Source organism: Coregonus clupeaformis, unplaced genomic scaffold (assembly GCF_020615455.1).
Source record: "Coregonus clupeaformis isolate EN_2021a unplaced genomic scaffold, ASM2061545v1 scaf3094, whole genome shotgun sequence".
Lineage (NCBI taxonomy): Eukaryota > Metazoa > Chordata > Actinopteri > Salmoniformes > Salmonidae > Coregonus > Coregonus clupeaformis.
In genome coordinates, this window is record NW_025536548.1 from 1 (window position 1) to 24,486 (window position 24,486).

The window sequence follows — 24,486 nt, forward strand, 5'->3', positions numbered from 1 at the left end:
AGTAATTATAGACACCCTGTCCATAAGGATTTCCCTATGGTCTTCTATGTAGAATAACTCCTTACAGTATTATAGACACCATGTCATGGGGATTCCCTATAGTCTTCTATGTAGATAACTCCCTTACAGTACTATAGACACCCATGTCCTAGGATTCCCTATGAGTACTACTGTCTTCTAAAATGTATTGCTTTTTGAATGCCTCTTGATGTTTTTTGATTCATTTAAGGGTTTCTACCAGTCACAAGCTTGAAATAATGTAATAAGAGTGTCTTTGTGTGTGTGTGTGTGTGTCTGTGTGTGTCTGTGTGTGGGGATGGGTCCTATCCCATGAATGAGGTCCAGTGTGTCTGGGACGGAGAAGTCGTGTGGAACTGTGTCTTTAAGAACATAACCTCAGAAGACTGCCAGCATGTAGAAGACGCCGCTGTGAGGTGACACGCCGCACACATGGCTCTGGAGAACTTGCGGTCAGAACTAACTACTCAATTTAAATTAAATTCCATTCCATTCCATTCTGTTTAATGAACTTCAAATCTTCCTAAGAGGGTCAGTTAGTGTTTATCTCCCTGTTTCACTGAGAGCATGTTGCACCTGTATTCGTAAGTGCTGAACATCGCTCAGTTGAAACTTCTGATTGACATATACATACAGTGTTACCCTTGAAGGCGGGGGCTTGACTGATTTTCTATTTAAATCGTGCTATACTTCGGATCTTCAGCACTTCACGGATTGAATCTAGGCCTAAGTAAAAGTTGAAAAAAGTAAGTTAGTTAAGCAAATGGAATTATATTTACTGAGAATTTTTAAACTGTTTATTGATCAGCGATGTATTGACAAGAGGTAATAGTGATTCCTGATCAGGCAGAAATGTTTGCTGCAATAATGTTCAATACAATGTTAGTAGTATTGTGATGAGAGATATAAACCTGGGCGCATCCTGAATAAGTGATGTGTGCGAATGGCGTCGCTTTACGCTCATCAAACACATACACCTTTATAACAATACATATAACATCACATACCAATACTATTACCTTTAACAATACATAACAATACATACGCCTTTAACAATACATAACACATACATGCCTTTAACAATACATACCTTTAACAATACATGACAATACATGCCTTTAGCAATACATAACAATACATGCCTTTAACAATACATAACAATACTTACCTTTAACAATACATGCCTTTAACAATAACATAACAATACATACCACAATACATACCTTAACAATACGTGAATACCCTTAACTTCTTAATACATGCCTTTAACATTACATAACAATACATGCCTTTAACAATACATAACAATACATCCTTCCCAACAATACATGACAATACATACCTTTAACAATACATAACAAATTACATGCCTTTAACAATACATGACAATACATGCCTTTAACAATACATAACAATACATGCCTTTAACAATACATGACAATACATACCTTTAACAATCACATAGCTTAATACATGCCTTTAACAATACATGACATTACATGCCCTTTAACAATACATAACAATACATGCCTTTAACAATACATGCATTTAACAATACATGACAATACATACCTTTAACAATAACATAACAATACATACACCTTTAACAACATAACAATACACATGCCTTTACCAACAATACATAACTAATACATACCTTTAACAATACATAACAATACATACCTTTAAACAATACACGGCAATACATACCTTTAACAATAACATAACAATACATACCTTTAACAATGCATGACAATACATACCTTTAACAATACATAACAATACATGCCTTTAACAATACATGACAATACATGCCTTTAACAACTACCATAACAATACACATTCGCTTTAACAATACATGACAATACTTTACCTTTAACAATACATAACAATACATACCTTTAGCAATTCATGACAATACATACCTTTAACAATACATAACAATACATGCACCTTTAACAATACATGCACTTTAACAATACATGACAATACATGCCTTTAACAATACATAACAATACATTACCTTTAACAATACATGCCTTTAACAATACATGACAATACATACCTTTAACAATACATAACAATACATGACCTTTAACAATACATGCCTTTAACAATACCATGACAATTACCATACGCTTTAACAATACACTTGACAATACATACCTTTAACAATACATGCCTTTATCAATCCATGACAATACATACGCCTTTAACAATACATACCTTTAACAATACATGACAATACATGCCTTTAACAATACCATGACAATACATCCACCTTTAACAATACATAACAATACATACCTTGCTAACATTACATAACAATCCATACCTTTAACAATAACACAACAATACATACCTTTAACAATACATACACTTTAACAATCATACAATACATGCCTTTAACAATAACATAACAATACATACGCACTTTAACAATACATACCTTTAACAATACACGACAATACATACCTTTAACAATACATACACTTTAACAATACACGACCAATACATACCTTTAACAATACGCGACAATACATACCTTTAACAATACATGCACTTTAACAATACATGACAATACATGCCTTTAACAACACATAACAATACACGCAACTTTAACAATACATGCCTTTAACAATACATGACAATAACATACCTTTAACAATACATGACAATACATACCTTTAACAATACATGCCTTTAACAATACACTTCTAAAATACATACCTTTAACACTACATGCCTTTAGCAATACATGACAATACATACCTTTAACAACACATGACAATACCATGCCTTTAACAATACATGACAATACATACCTTTAACAATACATGCACTTTAACAATACATGACAATACATGCGCTTTAACAATACATACCTTTAACAACACATACCTTTAACAATACATAACAATACATGACCTTTAACAATACATGCCTTTAACAACATACATGACAATACAACTGCCTTTAACAATACGCGACAATACATGCACTTTCAACAATCCATGCCTTTAACAATACATGACAATACATATACCTTTAGCAATACATAACAATAAATGCCTTTAACAATACATGCCTTTAACAATACATGACAATACATACCTTTAACAATAACATGACAATACATACCGCCTTTAACAATACATACCTTTAACAATACATGCCTTTACAATACACTTAACAATACATACCTTTAACAATACACCTTGCACCTTCAACAATACCATGACAATACATGCCTTTAACAATACATGACAATACATGCCTTTAACAATACACATGCCAATCCATGCACAACAAAAGAGCTTCAGAAACCCTAACCCACAAGCATGGAGCCCTATTACCTATTCCCTATTCCCTATTCCCTATTCCCTATTCCTTATAAAAAGTACTGCAAATATAGGCAGTAGGGTGGCATCTGAGATGTATAACACTCTTAGAAAACAAGGTGCTAGAGTTTCATTTGGAAAGTTTCAGACCCCTTGACTTTTTACATAAGTATTCAGACCCCTTGACCTTTTACATAAGTATTCAGACCCCTTGACTTTTTACATAAGTATTCAGACCCCTTGACTTTTTACATAAGTATTCAGACCCCTTGACTTTTTACATAAGTATTCAGACCCCTTGACCTTTTACATAAGTATTCAGACCCCTTGCTATGCGACTCGAAATTGAGCTCAGGTTCATCCTGTTTCCATTGATCATCCTTGAGATGTTTCTACAACTTGATTGGAGTCCACCTGTGGTCAATTCAATTGATTGGACATGATTTGGAAAGGCACACACCTGTTTATACAAGGTCCCACAGTTGACAGTGCATGTCAGAGCAACAACCAAGCCATGAGGTCGAAGGAATTGTCCGTAGAGCTCCAAGACAGGATTGTGTCGAGGCACAGATCTGGGGAAGGGTACCACAAAATATCTGCAGCATTGAAGTTCCCAAGAACACAGTGGCCTCCATCAACTCCTAGAGCTGGCCGCCCGGCCAAACTGAGCAATCGGGGGAGAAGGCACTCTGACAGAGCTCCAGAGTTCCTCTGTGGAGATGGTGATCTTCCAGAAGGACAACCACCTCTGCAGCACTCCACCACCTTTATGGTAGGTGGCCAGATGGAAGCCACTCTTCAGTAAAAGGCACATGACAGCCCGCTTGGAGTTTGCCAAAAGGCACCTAAAGGACTCTCAGCCGAGAAACAAGATTCTCTGGTTTGATGAAACCAAGATTGAACTCTTTGGCCTGAATGCCAAGCGTCACGTCTGAAGGAAACCTGGCACCATCCCTACGGTGAAGCATAGTGGTGGCAGCATTGAGTGGCCCAGCCAGAGCCCGGACTTGAACCTGACAATAGCTGTGCAGCGACACTCCCAATCCAACCTGACAGAGCTTGAGAGGATCTGCAGAGAGAGAATGGGAGAAACTCCCCAAATACAGGTGTGCCAAGCTTGTAGCGTCATACCCAAGAAGACTTGAGGCTGTAATCGCTGCCAAAGGTGCTTCAACAAAGTACTGAGTAAAGAGTCTTAATACTTATGTAAATGTGATATTTCAGGATTTTTTTCATTAGATAAATTTCCAAAAAATTCTGCAAACCTGTTTTTGCTTTGTCATTATGGGGTATTGTGTGTAGATTGATGAGGGAAAAAAAACAATTTAATCAATTTTAGAATAAGGCTGTAACGTAACGCCACCTTCGCTCCTCCGCACACTCCACTGGCTTCCAGTTGAAGCTCGCATCTGTTACAAGACCATGGTGCTTGCCTACGGAGCTGTGAGGGAACGGCACCTCCGTACCTTCAGGCTGTGATCAGTCCCTACACCCAAAACGAGGGCATTGCGTTCATCCACCTCTGGCCTGCTGGCTCCCTTCCTCTGCGGAAGCATGGTTCCCGCTCAGCCCAGTCAAAGCTGTTCGCTGCTCTGGCACCCCAATGGTAGAACAAGCTCCCTCACGACGCCAGGACAGCGGAGTCACTCACCACCTTCCCGGAGACATTTGAAACCCCACCTCTTTAAGGAATACCTGGGATAGGATAAAGTAATCCTTCTACCCCCCACCCCCCCAAAAAAATCATATTGTAAAGTGGTTATCCCACTGGCTATAGGGTGAATGCACCAATTTGTAAGTACGCTCTGGATAAGGCGTCTGCTAAATAACGTAAATGTAAATGTAAAATGTGGAAATATTCAAGGGGTCTGAATACTTTAATGCACTGTATCTAGAACCTTTGAGAACCCTTTTAGGTTCCTTGGAAAACCCTTTTGGTTCCAAGTAGAACCTTTTGTGTTCAATGTAGAACCCTTTCCACAGAGGGTTCTACATGGAACCCAAAAGGGTTCTACCTGGAACCAAAAAGGGTTCTCCTATGGGGACAGCCGAATAACCCTTTTTTTTAAGAGTCTGGCTAAACAGCATGTATTCAGCCAGACCATACTTCCCCAATCTCCGCGCTCCTACTCGTACACCCTCCCCCTCCCCATCCCCCCGCCCTCCGCTTCCTAACCCGTCTGCCCCCCACAGATCCGCCTGACGGGGGGCCGTACGCGCTATGAGGGGCGGGTGGAGGTGCTGAGTACGGAGGCTAACGGGACCAGGAGCTGGGGGCTGATCTGTGGAGGGGCCTGGGGAACCAAGGAGGCCATGGTGGTCTGCAGACAGCTGGGGCTAGGCTACGCTAACAACGGCCTGCAAGTAGGTCTATTAGGCAAGCTAACGGCTTTTCCCACTGCTAATATAATATGCTTAAACCAGGTTATAACCATGGACTACAAGTACCATGAATCTCCAACCTCACTAACCGTGGCAACTATGGAATACATGTCCATGAATCCCCTCAACCAGTCATGATAATACATGAATCCTCTCCACCAATCATGATAATACATGAATCCCCTCCACCAATCATGATAATACATGAATCCCCTCCACCAATCATGATAATGTAACGAGTCGGATATGTTCCGCGGACCAAAGGGAACCCACCGTCTTAACCATTAGACCAGTGGTATTCAAAGTTTGGGTCGCGCTGTAATTGCAGTGGGGTCACCAAATTTTAAAACCAAAAATGAAGAGTACAGATTATTTTATGCGACAATATACACAAACTCCATTCCATATTGAGAAAGATCATTTGAAAATACAATTTAATTGAGCAAATGTATGTATTTGTTCTCTTAATTTTGATAGGAGAGATGAAAATGGTAATTAATTGAAGGTTATTGTTGATGTGAAAATCTAAATTTAACGATTTTAAGGTTGTGTCATTTATATTTGGGGTGGGGTGGGGGTTTTCTCGTAAAAGACATTGGGTCCCCAGAAATTCTGGCGAAATTGTTTTGGTTTAGACTAGGGCCGTTACAGTGACCGTATTAACGCCACACCGCCGGTCACGAGTCATGACCGCAGTCAAATTCCACGTGACCGTTTAGTCACGGTAACTAGGCTTCTCCAAGCTCTGATGCTGCTGATGGTCATTAGTAGTCTACCAAACTTGCTAACTGCCTGGTACTCAGCACTCTATTGTCCCTCTAATCACTCTGACATCAATGCAAATGTAATCGAAAATCTAATCAAACACTTCATGAGTGCCTGAGCTCATGTTCAGCTGCAACATTTCTATAGGCTATGCAACAGAGTGATGGCCTCTACTAAAAAGAGGAGGATCAGCTTTCTATAGACTAGGTCTACTATATTTATTTCTCAACTTTCCTAATATTAAGCACATTGTTTATCTTTACAACAGGAGTATAGCCTACCTGGCTGGCATGAAAATGAACCACGGAGAAGCATCCTCCATTCGCTATTTAAGTGTAGATGACATGAATTTGTCAAATAAATTGCCAGTTTCGAGACAGGTACGATAATGGTCCATTCTAAATCAAACGAATTTCACTATATATTATTTAGCATATGAAAAGACAAGATTAAATCAAGAATAGTGTGATGGGTGACAATATTAGCCTATCAGTTATGAATTACTATATTATCACTTGTGAATGATGCCCAGCTTAAGGCAAGAAACAATACCTTTTTTGTGTGACTTTTTTGAATCATAGTCCCACACCTCATGTAGCCTAGCCTATAGGCCTATATGTTTTAATAAGGTTTGTATCACAACTAAAGTGGCCAAATAACTTCTTAAAATTAAGCACATTAATCCGCTTTACAACGTGGTGCAGAGCCTAACTGGCATACATAAGCAGCGCGTGAGTTTCAAGTTTGGGGAAGATAATTTTCACCATAAAAATGCACCTTTATAATATAAGCATTACATGCATAAATCGTATTTGTGGTCACTTTTGATAATGGTGTTTTCCCGCTAATGGAACATTCGCGCTTACAGCCTACTGCCGTGTGCACATTGCTACGTTTATAATGTGAAGAAATAGCCTAATAGTTTATCAACATTTTAAGCTAAACGTTCTGATCTGTTGCATCAGCCTCATTGCGTAAAAAAACATGTGTGTTTGGAATATTTATTTCTCTGGCCGCAAAGGGCATGGATTTTTTTAGGGTGCATTATGGCCACACAAAGGGGATGCAGCCGGGAAATTCGAGGCATTATCAAATGCTTGTCAAATTGTGAATGAGAGACTGATGAAGTATGTACATCCTGTGCAAAAAAAAACAAAGCAGAGCTCATGCTTTATCAAGCGACTTTTTTCAAATCATCATTAGGTCGCATCATGCAGCCTTACAATGTATTAAAAATCAAAACATATAGCCCAACATTTGTATCACATCTAAAGTTACATAAATAACTCTAAATTAAGCATATAGGAGGACCTGTTTCTTTGTTAAACGCTCAACACAGAATAGCCGCATGGGCGCACTCCCTCAAATCATTTGGAGAAAATATCCTTTATTTTATTTAGCTTTGTTCAATTCTATTCTTTAGACCTGTCTAAAATAAATAATGGATTTATTGTGAAGGTGTAGACCAGGACTGCCCAACCCTGTTCCTGGAGAGCTACCGTCCTGTAGGTTTTAACTCCAACCCTGTTCCTGGAGAGATACCCTCCTTTATGTTAATTAACGGTCAATTACCGTGAGACCGGCAGTTATTTGCTTGACAGTCACCGGCTGACGAAATGTCGGGACCACCACAGCCCTAGTTTAGACCAACCCCACCACCCCACCCCATTGCTGGGGATAAGCCAACAGCCAACCATAACATGCCCGGTGGCGACACCTCATTGGTTCTCCCAACCCACCAGGACGGAACCAATGAGGCTCCCCGCTCCATGACTCACCCTGACATGTTCATTCTGACATGTTGTTCTATGAGTCTATGGACTAACCCCACAGCTGCTGCTGCATCAGCAATCCACTGGCCCTCAGGACTGACATGTTGTTCTATGAGTCTATGGACTAACCCCACAGCTGCTGAAAATTTGAATCAGGTGTGCTTGTCCGGGGTTACAATAAAAATGTGTACTGTTGGGGGAAGCACAGACATACTACAGACAGGCTACAGACAGGACATGAGGTGCCATCTGATTGACGTCTCCCAGGGGATAAGTCTGAGACGAAATCCCCAGTGGAAATGCACAGGAAGTGCCCTCTCACTGACATCCCTAGGGCCCCCTTCTGCAGGTGCGTATCGTGGGAGGCAGGACGTACTATGAGGGCCGTGTGGAGGTTCAGGTGGGGGGCGCGGTGGGGCACGGTGTGCTCTGCAGGCTGGGACCACTAAAGAGGCCATGGTAGTCTGCAGACAGCTAGGCCTGGGGTACTCCATGCATGCCATCACTGTGAGTAAACACTGGGAGAGAAAACAGTCAATACCACGGCTCATTCCTACTAGTCAAAGTATTCTCCTCCCTTATCATTTTACAGGGATGTGTGGTTGGCTTACCTGACAGATACATTTTTTTTTTTAAAGCACTCACATCTGAGTTATCTTGTTGACGGGAATAACGTCCAAGTAAAGAGAAACCGGCACACTGCTCTTTGTGCGTATCACTTTTTTTATTTATTTAAGCTACGCTACAAGCCAGAGCACCGTGCAGGTTTCTCTTTTCTTTAAAGCAGAGAGAAGAAAGTCATTTCTCTGAGTTAAAGTATTATACCGTACTGCCTTATCATTGTCCTACATAGTTCTAAGGTGTCTTTTAGTCAGAGGCAGAATGATGATGGGCAATCAATTTCAATCAATCGTTTTATTAATCGTTGATCATGCACAAATTTAAATGCATTTATTTGCCATAAAAATGAGCATGAATGCTAACCTAATTGACATGCTGTATGTCACTCCTCACCTCTCCATCATGCTAGCTGATGTGTGGTGAGCATTCTGGGACAAATGAGTTGCATCACTCAGGTGGGTGCTACACATTGGTGGTGGATGAGTTGGATGAGGATGAGGTGAGTTTCCACATGTACACTAGAAAAAAAGGTTATCTAGACCAGGGATGGGCAACTCCTCACAGCCAGAGGGGTTTCACACTTCCCCCCCCATCCCTAGAAAACACAGCTGATTTAAACTAATTGCATTCTAAAATGAAGATCATAATTAGTTGATTATTGAAGTCAGGTGTGTTAGCTGGGGGTAAAGTGTGACACCAATCAGGCCCCCCCCCCGAGGACGAAAGATGCCCATCCTTGATCTAGAACATAAAAAAGGCTCTTTGGCTGTTCCCATTGATGAACCCATTTCGGTTGCAGGTTGCAGCCCTTTTCATAGAGGGTTCTACATTGAAGTCAAAAGGGTTCTACCTGGAACCCAAAAAAGGGTTCTCCCATGGGGACAGCTGAAGAACCCTTTTGGAACTCTTTTTTTCCCGAAGAGTGTAGAGCGCTTTGAGATACTGGAAAAGCACTTTATAAATCACAACCTCCTAATGTCTGGGCTCGGTTTGTGTTTATCCTGACCCTGTCTCCAAGGAAACGTGGTACTGGGACAGTAGTAATGTAACAGAGATGGTGATGAGCGGAGTGAAGTGCACAGGGAACGAGATGTCTCTGAGCCACTGCCAGCACCACAGGACCGTCAGCTGTCAGAAGACTGCTGCTAAGTTCTCTGCTGGAGTCATCTGCTCAGAGAGTGAGTAACACTGTTTAGAAAATGGTAGTTGGTGTCATGACACAGTCTTAAACATTAGTAACACGGTAACAGAATCATAAACATTAATAAACCGTATGATTCTAGAGCGGGTGACCAGAATCTCCAACCGGTATGAGTTAGACCATTGATACAGATAAAGTATTGGCTTGTTATAATACACTGATACAGATAAAGTATTGGTTTGGTATAATACACTGATACAGATAAAGTATTGGTTTGGTATAATACACTGATACAGATAAAGTATTGGTTTGTTATAATACATTGATACAGATAAAGTATTGGTTTGTTATAATACATTGATACAGATAAAGTATTGGTTTGTTATTATACATTGATACAGATAAAGTATTGGTTTGTTATAATACATTGATACAGATAAAGTATTGGTTTGTTATAATACATTGATACAGATAAAGTATTGGTTTGTTATAATACATTGATACAGATAAAGTATTGGTTTGGTATTATACATTGATACAGATAAAGTATTGGTTTGTTATAATACATTGATACAGATAAAGTATTGGTTTGTTATAATACATTGATACAGATAAAGTATTGGTTTGTTATAATACATTGATACAGATAAAGTATTGGTTTGTTATAATACATTGATACAGATAAAGTATTGGTTTGTTATAATACATTGTAATCAACTAACATAGAAAGCACTAAAACTGAGCTGGGTATGGAAACTACATGTTGACGGTTTGACCGTTACTACCCTCTCCTTTCCTCTCCTCTCCTCTCCTCTCCTCTCCTCTCCCTCTCCTCTCCTCTCCTCTCCTCTCCTCTCCTCTCCTCTCCTCCTCCTATCTCCTCCTTTTTCCTTGTCTCCTCTCCTCCTCTCTCTTCTCAGCGGCATCTGACCTGGTCCTGAATGCTCCCCTGGTCCAACAGTCGGTGTACATCGAGGACCGCCCCCTCCACATGTTGTACTGTGCAGCGGAGGAGAACTGTCTGTCTAAGTCTGCTGCTAGCGCTAACTGGCCCTACGGACACCGCCGTCTGCTGCGGTTCTCCTCTCAGATCCACAACATCGGACGGGCCGACTTCAGGCCCAAGGCTGGACGCCACTCCTGGGTCTGGCACGCCTGTCACGGGTAACTATGGCAACCTAGTCATCTGGAGAATAATATGGTGTGGTAACTATGGAGCACTATATCAATTCTCTATATTATTATTGCTTACCGCGCATGACAGGAATGACAGGGTAGACAGGTATGACAGGTATGACAGGGATGACAGAGATGACAGCCTTAATGCCTAAACAGTCAGAAATATGATCGATGTAGGATCCATATATTGTCCATTGTTCATTAATTGGCATGGTGTCATCACTGTGTAAATGTCCTGGACCATAGCCAATATAATTCTAACAAGTTCAATGCTCAGCAATAGTAGTAATAATGTACCTTGTACCCAAACATGAGAGGTATCCTCTTCATTGTCTTATGCTGTGGGCTGCATCACAGACATCGGCTAGGCTGCATGACTGTGCATGGATAGCGTACCTGAATACTGAGCCAGTCATGGGGTTCCATCTGTCAGCTTGTCCCCTTGTGTGTTGGGTTTGATGTGCCTCTCAAGAAGTCTTGAGCCTCCTTGGCAGTGGAAATCGTGTTTGTTGTGTTCTGGAAGGTCAAGATGAGTTTTGTAGGTCTCCGTCTGTTTCAGCAGTTCAGCACTCAGGTCTGGGTAGATGCTGATCTCCCTCTGTTTCAGCACTCAGGTCTGGGTAGATGCTGATCTCCCTCTGTTTCAGCACTCAGGTCTGGGTAGATGCTGATCTCCCTCTGTTTCAGCACTCATGTCTGGGTAGATGCTGATCTCCCTCTGTTTCATCAGTTCAGCACTCAGGTCTGGGTAGATGCTGATCTCCCTCTGTTTCAGCAGTTCAGCACTCAGGTCTGGGTAGATGCTGATCTCCCTCTGTTTCAGCACTCAGGTCTGGGTAGATGCTGATCTCCCTCTGTTTCAGCACTCAGGTCTGGGTAGATGCTGATCTCCCTCTGTTTCAGCACTCAGGTCTGGATAGATCCTGATCTCCCTCTGTTTCAGCAGTTCAGCACTCAGGTCTGGGTAGATGCTGATCTCCCCTCTGTTTCAGCACTCAGGTCTGGGTAGATGCTGATCTCCCTCTGTTTCAGCAGTTCAGCACTCAGGTCTGGGTAGATGCTGATCTCCCTCTGTTTCAGCGCTCAGGTCTGGTTAGATGCTGATCTCCCTCTGTTTCAGCAGTTCAGCACTCAGGTCTGGGTAGATGCTGATCTCCCTCTGTTTCAGCACTCAGGTCTGGGTAGATGCTGATCTCCCTCTGTTTCAGCAGTTCAGCACTCAGGTCTGGGTAGATGCTGATCTCCCTCTGTTTCAGCACTCAGGTCTGGGTAGATGCTGATCTCCCTCTGTTTCAGCAGTTCAGCACTCAGGTCTGGGTAGATGCTGATCTCCCTCTGTTTCAGCACTCAGGTCTGGGTAGATGCTGATCTCCCTCTGTTTCAGCAGTTCAGCACTCAGGTCTGGGTAGATGCTGATCTCCCTCTGTTTCAGCAGTTCAGCACTCAGGTCTGGGTAGATGCTGATCTCCCTCTGTTTCAGCACTCAGGTCTGGGTAGATGCTGATCTCCCTCTGTTTCAGCACTCAGGTCTGGGTAGATGCTGATCTCCTCTGTTTCATCAGTTCAGCACTCAGGTCTGGGTAGATGCTGATCTCCCTCTGTTTCAGCAGTTCAGCACTCAGGTCTGGGTAGATGCTGATCTCCCTCTGTTTCAGCACTCAGGTCTGGGTAGATGCTGATCTCCCTCTGTTTCAGCACTCAGGTCTGGGTAGATGCTGATCTCCCTCTCTTTCAGCACTCAGGTCTGGATAGATCCTGATCTCCCTCTGTTTCAGCAGTTCAGCACTCAGGTCTGGGTAGATGCTGATCTCCCTCTGTTTCAGCACTCAGGTCTTGGTAGATGCTGATCTCCCTCTGTTTCAGCAGTTCAGCACTCAGGTCTGGGTAGATGCTGATCTCCCTCTGTTTCAGCGCTCAGGTCTGGTTAGATGCTGATCTCCCTCTGTTTCAGCAGTTCAGCACTCAGGTCTGGGTAGATGCTGATCTCCCTCTGTTTCAGCACTCAGGTCTGGGTAGATGCTGATCTCCCTCTGTTTCAGCAGTTCAGCACTCAGGTCTGGGTAGATGCTGATCTCCCTCTGTTTCAGCACTCAGGTCTGGGTAGATGCTGATCTCCCTCTGTTTCAGCAGTTCAGCACTCAGGTCTGGGTAGATGCTGATCTCCCTCTGTTTCAGCACTCAGGTCTGGGTAGATGCTGATCTCCCTCTGTTTCAGCAGTTCAGCACTCAGGTCTGGGTAGATGCTGATCTCCCTCTGTTTCAGCACTCAGGTCTGGGTAGATGCTGATCTCCCTCTGTTTCAGCACTCAGGTCTGGGTAGATGCTGATCTCCCTCTGTTTCAGCACTCAGGTCTGGGTAGATGCTGATCTCCCTCTGTTTCAGCACTCAGGTCTGGATAGATCCTGATCTCCCTCTGTTTCAGCAGTTCAGCACTCAGGTCTGGGTAGATGCTGATCTCCCTCTGTTTCAGCACTCAGGTCGGGGTAGATGCTGATCTCCCTCTGTTTCAGCAGTTCAGCACTCAGGTCTGGGTAGATGCTGATCTCCCTCTGTTTCAGCGCTCAGGTCTGGTTAGATGCTGATCTCCCTCTGTTTCAGCAGTTCAGCACTCAGGTCTGGGTAGATGCTGATCTCCCTCTGTTTCAGCACTCAGGTCTGGGTAGATGCTGATCTCCCTCTGTTTCAGCAGTTCAGCACTCAGGTCTGGGTAGATGCTGATCTCCCTCTGTTTCAGCAGTTCAGCACTCAGGTCTGGGTAGATGCTGATCTCCCTCTGTTTCAGCACTCAGGTCTGGGTAGATGCTGATCTCCCTCTGTTTCAGCAGTTCAGCACTCAGGTCTGGGTAGATGCTGATCTCCCTCTGTTTCAGCAGTTCAGCACTCAGGTCTGGGTAGATGCTGATCTCCCTCTGTTTCAGCACTCAGGTCTGGGTAGATGCTGATCTCCCTCTGTTTCAGCACTCAGGTCTGGGTAGATGCTGATCTCCCTCTGTTTCAGCACTCAGGTCTGGGTAGATGCTGATCTCCCTCTGTTTCAGCAGTTCAGCACTCAGGTCTGGGTAGATGCTGATCTCCCTCTGTTTCAGCACTCAGGTCTGGGTAGATGCTGATCTCCCTCTGTTTCAGCACTCAGGTCTGGGTAGATGCTGATCTCCCTCTGTTTCAACACTCAGGTCTGGGTAGATGCTGATCTCCCTCTGTTTCAGCAGTTCAGCACTCAGGTCTGGGTAGATGCTGATCTCCCTCTGTTTCAGCAGTTCAGCACTCAGGTCTGGGTAGATGCTGATCTCCCTCTGTTTCAGCACTCAGGTCTGGGTAGATGCTGATCTCCCTCTGTTTCAGCACTCAGGTCTGGGTAGATGCTGATCTCCCTCTGTTTCAGCAGTTCAGCACTCAGGTCTGGGTAGATGCTGATCTCCCTCTGTTTCAGCACTCAGGTCTGGGTAGATGCTGATCTCCCTCTGTTTCAGCAGTTCAGCACTCAGGTCTGGGTAGATGCTGATCTCCCTCTGTTTCAGCACTCAGGTCTGGGTAGATGCTGATCTCCCTCTGTTTCAGCAGTTCAGCACTCAGGTCTGGGTAGATGCTGATCTCCCTCTGTTTCAGCAGTTCAGCACTCAGGTCTGGGTAGATGCTGATCTCCCTCTGTTTCAGCAGTTCAGCACTCAGGTCTGGGTAGATGCTGATCTCCCTCTGTTTCATCAGTTCAGCACTCAGGTCTGGGTAGATGCTGATCTCCCTCTGTTTCAGCACTCAGGTCTGGATAGATCCTGATCTCCCTCTGTTTCAGCACTCAGGTCTGGGTAGATGCTGATCTCCCTCTGTTTCAGCAGTTCAGCACTCAGGTCTGGGTAGATGCTGATCTCCCTCTGTTTCAGCACTCAGGTCTGGGTAGATGCTGATCTCCCTCTGTTTCAGCAGTTCAGCACTCAGGTCTGGGTAGATGCTGATCTCCCTCTGTTTCAGCGCTCAGGTCTGGTTAGATGCTGATCTCCCTCTGTTTCAGCAGTTCAGCACTCAGGTCTGGGTAGATGCTGATCTCCCTCTGTTTCAGCACTCAGGTCTGGGTAGATGCTGATCTCCCTCTGTTTCAGCAGTTCAGCACTCAGGTCTGGGTAGATGCTGATCTCCCTCTGTTTCAGCACTCAGGTCTGGGTAGATGCTGATCTCCCTCTGTTTCAGCAGTTCAGCACTCAGGTCTGGGTAGATGCTGATCTCCCTCTGTTTCAGCACTCAGGTCTGGGTAGATGCTGATCTCCCTCTGTTTCAGCAGTTCAGCACTCAGGTCTGGGTAGATGCTGATCTCCCTCTGTTTCAGCACTCAGGTCTGGGTAGATGCTGATCTCCCTCTGTTTCAGCACTCAGGTCTGGGTAGATGCTGATCCCCCTCTGTTTCAGCACTCAGGTCTGGGTAGATGCTGATCTCCCTCTGTTTCAGCACTCAGGTCTGGATAGATCCTGATCTCCCTCTGTTTCAGCAGTTCAGCACTCAGGTCTGGGTAGATGCTGATCTCCCTCTGTTTCAGCACTCAGGTCTGGGTAGATGCTGATCTCCCTCTGTTTCAGCAGTTCAGCACTCAGGTCTGGGTAGATGCTGATCTCCCTCTGTTTCAGCGCTCAGGTCTGGTTAGATGCTGATCTCCCTCTGTTTCAGCAGTTCAGCACTCAGGTCTGGGTAGATGCTGATCTCCCTCTGTTTCAGCACTCAGGTCTGGGTAGATGCTGATCTCCTCTGTTTCCAGCAGTTCAGCACTCAGGTCTGGGTAGATGCTGATCTCCCTCTGTTTCAGCAGTTCAGCACTCAGGTCTGGGTAGATGCTGATTCTCCCTCTGTTTCAGCACTCAGGTCTGGGTAGATGCTGATCTCCCTCTGTTTCAGCAGTTCAGCACTCAGGTCTGGGTAGATGCTGATCTCCCTCTGTTTCAGCAGTTCAGCACTCAGGTCTGGGTAGATGCTGATCTCCCTCTGTTTCAGCACTCAGGTCTGGGTAGATGCTGATCTCCCTCTGTTTCAGCACTCAGGTCTGGGTAGATGCTGATCTCCCTCTGTTTCAGCACTCAGGTCTGGGTAGATGCTGATCTCCCTCTGTTTCAGCAGTTCAGCACTCAGGTCTGGGTAGATGCTGATCTCCCTCTGTTTCAGCACTCAGGTCTGGGTAGATACTGATCTCCCTCTGTTTCAGCACTCAGGTCTGGGTAGATGCTGACTCCTCTGTTTCAGCACTCAGGTCTGGGTAGATGCTGATCTCCTCTGTTTCAGCAGTTCAGCACTCAGGTCTGGGTAGATGCTGATCTCCCTCTGTTTCAGCAGTTCAGCACTCAGGTCTGGGTAGATGCTGATCTCCCTCTGTTTCAGCACTCAGGTCTGGGTAGATGCTGATCTCCCCTCTGTTTCAGCACTCAGGTCTGGGTAGATGCTGATCTCCTCTGTTTCAGCAGTTCAGCACTCAGGTCTGGGTAGATGCTGATCTCCCTCTGTTTCAGCACTCAGGTCTGGGTAGATGCTGATCTCCCTCTGTTTCAGCAGTTCAGCACTCAGGTCTGGGTAGATGCTGATCTCCCTCTGTTTCAGCACTCAGGTCTGGGTAGATGCTGATCTCCCCCTGTTTCAGCAGTTCAGCACTCAGGTCTGGGTAGATGCTGATCTCCCTCTGTTTCAGCAGTTCAGCACTCAGGTCTGGGTAGATGCTGATCTCCCTCTGTTTCAGCAGTTCAGCACTCAGGTCTGGGTAGATGCTGATCTCCCTCTGTTTCATCAGTTCAGCACTCAGGTCTGGGTAGATGCTGATCTCCCTCTGTTTCAGCACTCAGGTCTGGATAGATCCTGATCTCCCTCTGTTTCAGCACTCAGGTCTGGGCAGATGCTGATCTCCCTCTGTTTCAGCAGTTCAGCACTCAGGTCTGGGTAGATGCTGATCTCCCTCTGTTTCATCAGTTCAGCACTCAGGTCTGGGTAGATGCTGATCTCCCTCTGTTTCAGCACTCAGGTCTGGGTAGATCCTGATCTCCCTCTGTTTCAGCACTCAGGTCTGGGTAGATGCTGATCTCCCTCTGTTTCAGCAGTTCAGCACTCAGGTCTGGGTAGATGCTGATCTCCCTCTGTTTCAGCAGTTCAGCACTCAGGTCTGGGTAGATGCTGATCTCCCTCTGTTTCAGCAGTTCAGCACTCAGGTCTGGGTAGATGCTGATCTCCCTCTGTTTCATCAGTTCAGCACTCAGGTCTGGGTAGATGCTGATCTCCCTCTGTTTCAGCACTCAGGTCTGGATAGATCCTGATCTCCCTCTGTTTCAGCACTCAGGTCTGGGTAGATGCTGATCTCCCTCTGTTTCAGCACTCAGGTCTGGGTAGATGCTGATCTCCCTCTGTTTCAGCACTCAGGTCTGGGTAGATGCTGATCTCCCTCTGTTTCAGCACTCAGGTCTGGGTAGATGCTGATCTCCTCTGTTTCAGCACTCAGGTCTGGGTAGATGCTGATCTCCCTCTGTTTCAGCACTCAGGTCTGGGTAGATGCTGATCTCCCTCTGTTTCAGCACTCAGGTCTGGGTAGATGCTGATCTCCCTCTGTTTCAGCAGTTCAGCACTCAGGTCTGGGTAGATGCTGATCTCCTCTGTTTCAGCAGTTCAGCACTCCGGTCTGGGTAGATGCTGATCTCCCTCTGTTTCAGCAGTTCAGCACTCAGGTCTGGGTAGATGCTGATCTCCCTCTGTTTCATCAGTTCAGCACTCAGGTCTGGGTAGATGCTGATCTCCCTCTGTTTCAGCACTCAGGTCTGGATAGATCCTGATCTCCCTCTTTTCAGCACTCAGGTCTGGGTAGATGCTGATCTCCCTCTGTTTCAGCACTCAGGTCTGGGCAGATGCTGATCTCCCTCTGTTTCAGCACTCAGGTCTGGGTAGATGCTGATCTCCCTCTGTTTCAGCACTCAGGTCTGGGTAGATGCTGATCTCCCTCTGTTTCAGCACTCAGGTCTGTAGATACTGATCTCCCTCTGTTTCAGCACTCAGGTCTGGGGGTTAGATGCTGATCTCCCTCTGTTTCAGCACTCAGGTCTGGGTAGATGCTGATCTCCCTCTGTTTCAGCAGTTCAGCACTCAGGTCTGGGTAGATGCTGATCTCCCTCTGTTTCAGCAGTTCAGCACTCAGGTCTGGGTAGATGCTGATCTCCCTCTGTTTCAGCACTCAGGTCTGGGTAGATGCTGATCTCCCTCTGTTTCAGCACTCAGGTCTGGGTAGATGCTGATCTCCCTCTGTTTCAGCAGTTCAGCACTCAGGTCTGGGTAGATGCTGATCTCCCTCTGTTTGCAGCACTCAGGTCTGGGTAGATGCTGATCTCCCTCTGTTTCAGCAGTTCAGCACTCAGGTCTGGGTAGATGCTGATCTCCCTCTGTTTCAGCACTCAGGTCTGGGTAGATGCTGATCTCCCCCTGTTTCAGCAGTTCAGCACTCAGGTCTGGGTAGATGCTGATCTCCCTCTGTTTCAGCAGTTCAGCACTCAGGTCTGGGTAGATGCTGATCTCCCTCTGTTTCAGCAGTTCAGCACTCAGGTCTGGGTAGATGCTGATCTCCCTCTGTTTCATCAGTTCAGCACTCAGGTCTGGGTAGATGCTGATCTCCCTCTGTTTCAGCACTCAGGTCTGGATAGATCCTGATCTCCCTCTGTTTCAGCACTCAGGTCTGGGTAGATGCTGATCTCCCTCTGTTTCAGCAGTTCAGCACTCAGGTCTGGGTAGATGCTGATCTCCCTCTGTTTCATCAGTTCAGCACTCAGGTCTGGGTAGATGCTGATCTCCCTCTGTTTCAGCACTCAGGTCTGGGTAGATCCTGATCTCCCTCTGTTTCAGCACTCAGGTCTGGGTAGATGCTGATCTCCCTCTGTTTCAGCAGTTCAGCACTCAGGTCTGGGTAGATGCTGATCTCCCTCTGTTTCAGCAGTTCAGCACTCAGGTCTGGGTAGATGCTGATCTCCCTCTGTTTCAGCAGTTCAGCACTCAGGTCTGGGTAGATGCTGATCTCCCTCTGTTTCATCAGTTCAGCACTCAGGTCTGGGTAGATGCTGATCTCCCTCTGTTTCAGCACTCAGGTCTGGATAGATCCTGATCTCCCTCTGTTTCAGCACTCAGGTCTGGGTAGATGCTGATCTCCCTCTGTTTCAGCACTCAGGTCTGGGTAGATGCTGATCTCCCTCTGTTTCAGCACTCAGGTCTGGGTAGATGCTGATCTCCCTCTGTTTCAGCACTCAGGTCTGGGTAGATGCTGATCTCCCTCTGTTTCAGCACTCAGGTCTGGGTAGATGCTGATCTCCTCTGTTTCAGCACTCAGGTCTGGGTAGATGCTGATCTCCCTCTGTTTCAGCACTCAGGTCTGGGTAGATGCTGATCTCCCTCTGTTTCAGCAGTTCAGCACTCAGGTCTGGGTAGATGCTGATCTCCCTCTGTTTCAGCAGTTCAGCACTCCGGTCTGGGTAGATGCTGATCTCCCTCTGTTTCAGCAGTTCAGCACTCAGGTCTGGGTAGATGCTGATCTCCTCTGTTTCATCAGTTCAGCACTCAGGTCTGGGTAGATGCTGATCTCCCTCTGTTTCAGCACTCAGGTCTGGATAGATCCTGATCTCCCTCTTTTTCAGCACTCAGGTCTGGGTAGATGCTGATCTCCCTCTGTTTCAGCACTCAGGTCTGGGTAGATGCTGATCTCCCTCTGTTTCAGCACTCAGGTCTGGGTAGATGCTGATCTCCCTCTGTTTCAGCACTCAGGTCTGGGTAGATGCTGATCTCCCTCTGTTTCAGCACTCAGGTCTGGGTAGATGCTGATCTCCCTCTGTTTCAGCACTCAGGTCTGGGTAGATGCTGATCTCCCTCTGTTTCAGCACTCAGGTCTGGGTAGATGCTGATCTCCCTCTGTTTCAGCACTCAGGTCTGGGTAGATGCTGATCTCCCTCTGTTTCAGCACTCAGGTCTGGGTAGATGCTGATCTCCCTCTGTTTCAGCACTCAGGTCTGGGTAGATGCTGATCTCCCTCTGTTTCAGCACTCAAGTCTGGGTAGATGCTGATCCTCTTCCCTGCATAGGTCAGGCCCCGGATTCCGCTGCAAGGCGAACAATTAGCCACTTGACTTCAAAGCTGTGAATCCGTACAATCATACAGCGAGAGCCGCTGCGGAGTGTTAATCAGTGGTACGGGACCCAGCTTCTCCTGCCCGAACAGTTCGTGAGCAGAAGTCAAGAACAGTCTCCTCAAGAACAGTCTCTCGTATAGTAGCGGCCAGCTCTTTCTGTTGTCTGGTATTGAGGGCCGCCATGTTCCCACGGGATAATTGTGGACGGACAAATTCTAGCTGCTGGAGCGTAATAGACCTGTTAGTTATTTCTTGTTGAATGAATGTCCCACACCTTAATATGATGTTTAGTATTGACCAGGTTTAGGAAATAAGTCAGAAGCTAAGTTTGCTGGAACAAGCAGGAAGATGGGTCCTATGAATCTGTTCTATAGTCTAGGTTGATCAAGTAAACGTTGTGTCATTCACAGCACAGAATATAAAATAAGAGTTGATGTTACACATCAGATGTTTTAACTATTGTTGGACTCCCCATGCAGGCACTACCACAGCATGGACATATTCACCCACTACGACCTGCTGTCGTCCAACGGGACCAAGGTGGCTGAGGGACACAAGGCTTCCTTCTGTCTGGAGGACACAGAGTGTCACGAGGGTGAGTCTGGGAGGCAAACCAATCAGAACAGGATTTACCGGAGGGCCAGCCAATCGGAACAGTCTACTGTGGTCCACCCAATCAGAACAGGGTCTATTGAGTGCCATCCAATCAAAACAGCCTTTACTAGATGGTCAGCCAATCAAATATAGCCTTTATTTGGGTGTTAACCTCTACGGGATTGGTGTCCCGTATATGGGACGGTTGAGCTAACGTGCGCTAATTTGATTAGCATGACTGTTGTAAGTAACAGTAAACTTTCCAGGACATAGACATGTCTTATATGGGCAGAAAGCTTAAATTCATGTTAATCTAACTGCACTGTCCACTTTACAGTAGCTATTACATTTTTACATTTACGTCATTTAGCAGACACTCTTATCCACAGCAACTTACAAATTGGTGCATTCAACTTATGATAGCCACCCTATTTTTTTATTTATTATTATTATACTTTTTTTAATGGAGGGGGGGGGGGAGGGGGGTGTAGAAGGATTGCTTTTATACTATTCCAGGTATTCCTTAAAGAGGTAGGGTTTCAAGTGTCTCCGGAAGGTGGTCAGTGACTCCGCTGTCCTGGCGTCGTGGGGGAGCTTGTTCCACCATTGGGGTGCCAGAGCAGCGAATAGCTTTGACTGGGCTGAGCGGGAACTGTGCTTCTCTAGAGGTAGGGGGGCCAGCAGGCCAGAGGTGGATGAACGCATTGCCCTCGTTTGGGTGTAGGGACTGATCAGAGCCTGAAGGTACGGAGGTGCCGTTCCCCTCACAGCTCCGTAGGCAAGCACCATGGTCTTGTAGTAGATTACAGTGAAAAATACGATGCTATTGTTTGAGGAGAGTGCACAACAACAAAAAAACGTTATCACGGCAACTGGTTTGATACATTCACCTCTGAAGGTAAATAATGTACTTACATTCAGTAATATTGCTCTGATTTGTCATCCTAAGGGTCCCAGAGATAAAATGAAGCATAGTTTTGTTTGATAAAATCAATTTATATATTAAAATGTAGGAACTGGGTTCTACAGTTTGAACCCCTGCTGTCTCCGGCTCCACACCCACCCCGCCCGGCCATCTAGATGTGTGAAAGTTAGTGTATAAGCTAATGATCCATCATGTATGACATTCCTGGGAGTGTGTAAACGTACATTTATTATTACCATATCATTTTTGTATGTTCTCTATAGTTATGTACTTGAAAATGTATCAATTGACCAATTCGGCACATTTGGGCAGACTTGATACAAAATAGTCCAGTATTGCAATGCTTCACTGGATCAATCTGAAACTCTGCACACACACTGCTGCCATCTAGTGGCCAAAAATCTAAATTGCGCTTAAACTGCAATATTATATTTTGGCCTTTCTCTGCATTTCAAAGATGATGGAACAAAAACAAAATAGAAAACGCCTGTTTTTTTGTTTGTATTATCTTTACCAGATCTAATGTGTTATATTCTCCTAACATTAATTTCACATTTCCACAAACCTCAAAGTGTTTCCTTTCAAATGGTATCAAGAATATGCATATCCTTGCTTCAGGTCCTGAGCTACAGGCAGTTAGATTTGGGTATGTCATTTTAGGCGAAAATTGAAAAAAAGGGTCCGATCCTTAAGAGGGATATCTTATCGAAATCCAAGTGAAACATTCTGTATCTGGTTTTGGAGAATATAGTATTTTTGGTTAAGAGTCTAACTGTTGTAATCTGTGTTCTCCAGGTATCTCTAAGAGGTATGAGTGAGTATCTGTGTTCTCCGGTTATCTCTAAGAGGTACGAGTGTATCTGTGTTCTCCAGGTATCTCTAAGAGGTATGAGTGTGCTAATTTCGGAGAGCAGGGCATCACCGTGGGGTGTTGGGACCTGTATCGCCATGACATCGACTGCCAGTGGATCGACATCACCGACATAAAACCAGGAAACTACATCCTACAGGTGAACTACCATTTCCTTTTCGAGGCTGTTAAAAAAATCCCGGGGAGGCCCTGAATCAGACATATAACTTCCAAAATGTGTAACTGCATGACATTTTGAAATATGGCAAACTACAAATGTAAGTTGTGTTTGATGTTCCATCATTTCAGATTGTGATCAATCCAAACTTTGAAGTGGCAGAGAGTGACTTCACCAACAACGCCATGAAATGCAACTGCAAATACGACGGCCACCGGATCTGGCTTCACAACTGTCACATGGGTGAGAAGCTGCACCCCCTGAGATTTGTCATTTGAAAAACAGTCCATGGACTTAAGTTAACTAACATGTTTTATTGATCTCCAGTCTGAAAAGGGTCCTCTGTAGGGAATATGCTGCCATTTTCAGACATAACCTTAGTTTTGTTCCAGACTCTTCCATGGCTTTCTGTCTCTGACTGTTGGTTGCCCCTACAGGTGATGCCTTCAGCGAGGAGGCAGAGAGGAAGTTTGAGAAATACCCAGGACAGCTCAACAACCAGATCTCATAATCTGCCTAGCAACACACAAATCTCATCAGACCCATGTACAAACCAAAGAGCGGGGCTTGATGCGTCTAACCGTGTTCAACAATGGGACAACCAATCACCAACCCCTCCATCACCTATCTACCTATCAGAAACCCAATTCATTATCAAATCACAAACCAACCAACCGATCACAACCAACATCATTAAATCACAAGCAACATCCCACAGGGCAGCAGCAGTGGTCTTAAGACCAGGATTCAATCCAAACGCATTTTTGTCGGCTAATGCACCTTTTAAAAGGCAATGTTTCGCGTTTACAGAGACCGCGTTCACGGTAAACGCCTTCATAAGTCAGCTCAGATTACCTTTAACATGTCAAGCGCGTCATGATCTACTGATCTACCGCCGATCAGATTGAATCCAGGCCTTGACTGAAGGAGCCATGTTATATTGTGATGTCATATGGTGATTCGTGTGTTGGTGTGTGTCAGTGTTTTTGTACTTGAATACTTAGTGCTCTAATATTTTTTTTTTAAACAAACTTATTTCAGATTTTTATTCAAATGTGAGTATATTATGCTACATTTGTGACAGAAGAACACAAGTCATGAAGGATATCACACTAGTCTTAAAGAATGTGTGACTGATTGATGTCTGGACGTGCAACCTATTCATGAATGTTTTGTTAAAGTTATGAATTAAAGTTTGTATTTTTTTGTCCAGTCTGTAGTTTTGAACGGTGATCCAGAGGTGTATTCACTAGGAACCAAACAGAAGCAAACAAAACAGGGACTGACCTATTTGTCCAATATAAGCTCTTGGTTTCGTTGCAAAACGTAGTTTTTTTGCTATGCTGTGCACTAATGAATACACCCTCAGGAGAAAACGCTCAGTCCTTGTTCTGCTACAAGCCGTGTTCATAATGACCCGAGGCGTCACAGGGAACCATCCTGTTGTAGCATCTCCATGGAGTTCTCAAAGATCTGTTTAGATAAAATATATTCTAAAGTCTTCAAATTCAAATCTGGACCTTGAAGCCAGTTCCACTGCGTTTTTCATTGTTCCTCCTCTAATCAGGGACTGATTTAGACCTGGGGGCACCAGGTGGGTGCAAT

At 44.9% G+C, this 24,486-nt stretch overlaps 1 protein-coding gene across 2 annotated transcripts; it reads left to right on the plus strand.

Moving 5' to 3' along the window:
- The first annotated feature begins 5,540 nt into the window (after positions 1-5,540).
- Positions 5,541-23,675, plus strand: LOC123489632 (lysyl oxidase homolog 3B). 2 transcript variants are annotated; one of them, XM_045220063.1, is made up of 7 exons: positions 5,541-5,723; positions 9,918-10,077; positions 10,961-11,204; positions 20,814-20,929; positions 22,727-22,863; positions 23,013-23,124; positions 23,319-23,675. In XM_045220063.1, exons 1-7 carry the CDS (start codon positions 5,673-5,675, stop codon positions 23,390-23,392), a joined length of 894 nt encoding a protein of 297 aa, XP_045075998.1. In that variant the 5' UTR covers positions 5,541-5,672; the 3' UTR covers positions 23,393-23,675. The 2 variants fall into 2 exon arrangements, with proteins under 2 accessions (XP_045075998.1, XP_045075997.1); XM_045220062.1 differs by lacking the exon at positions 5,541-5,723 and adding an exon at positions 8,724-8,785.
- Positions 23,676-24,486: the final 811 nt, after the last annotated feature.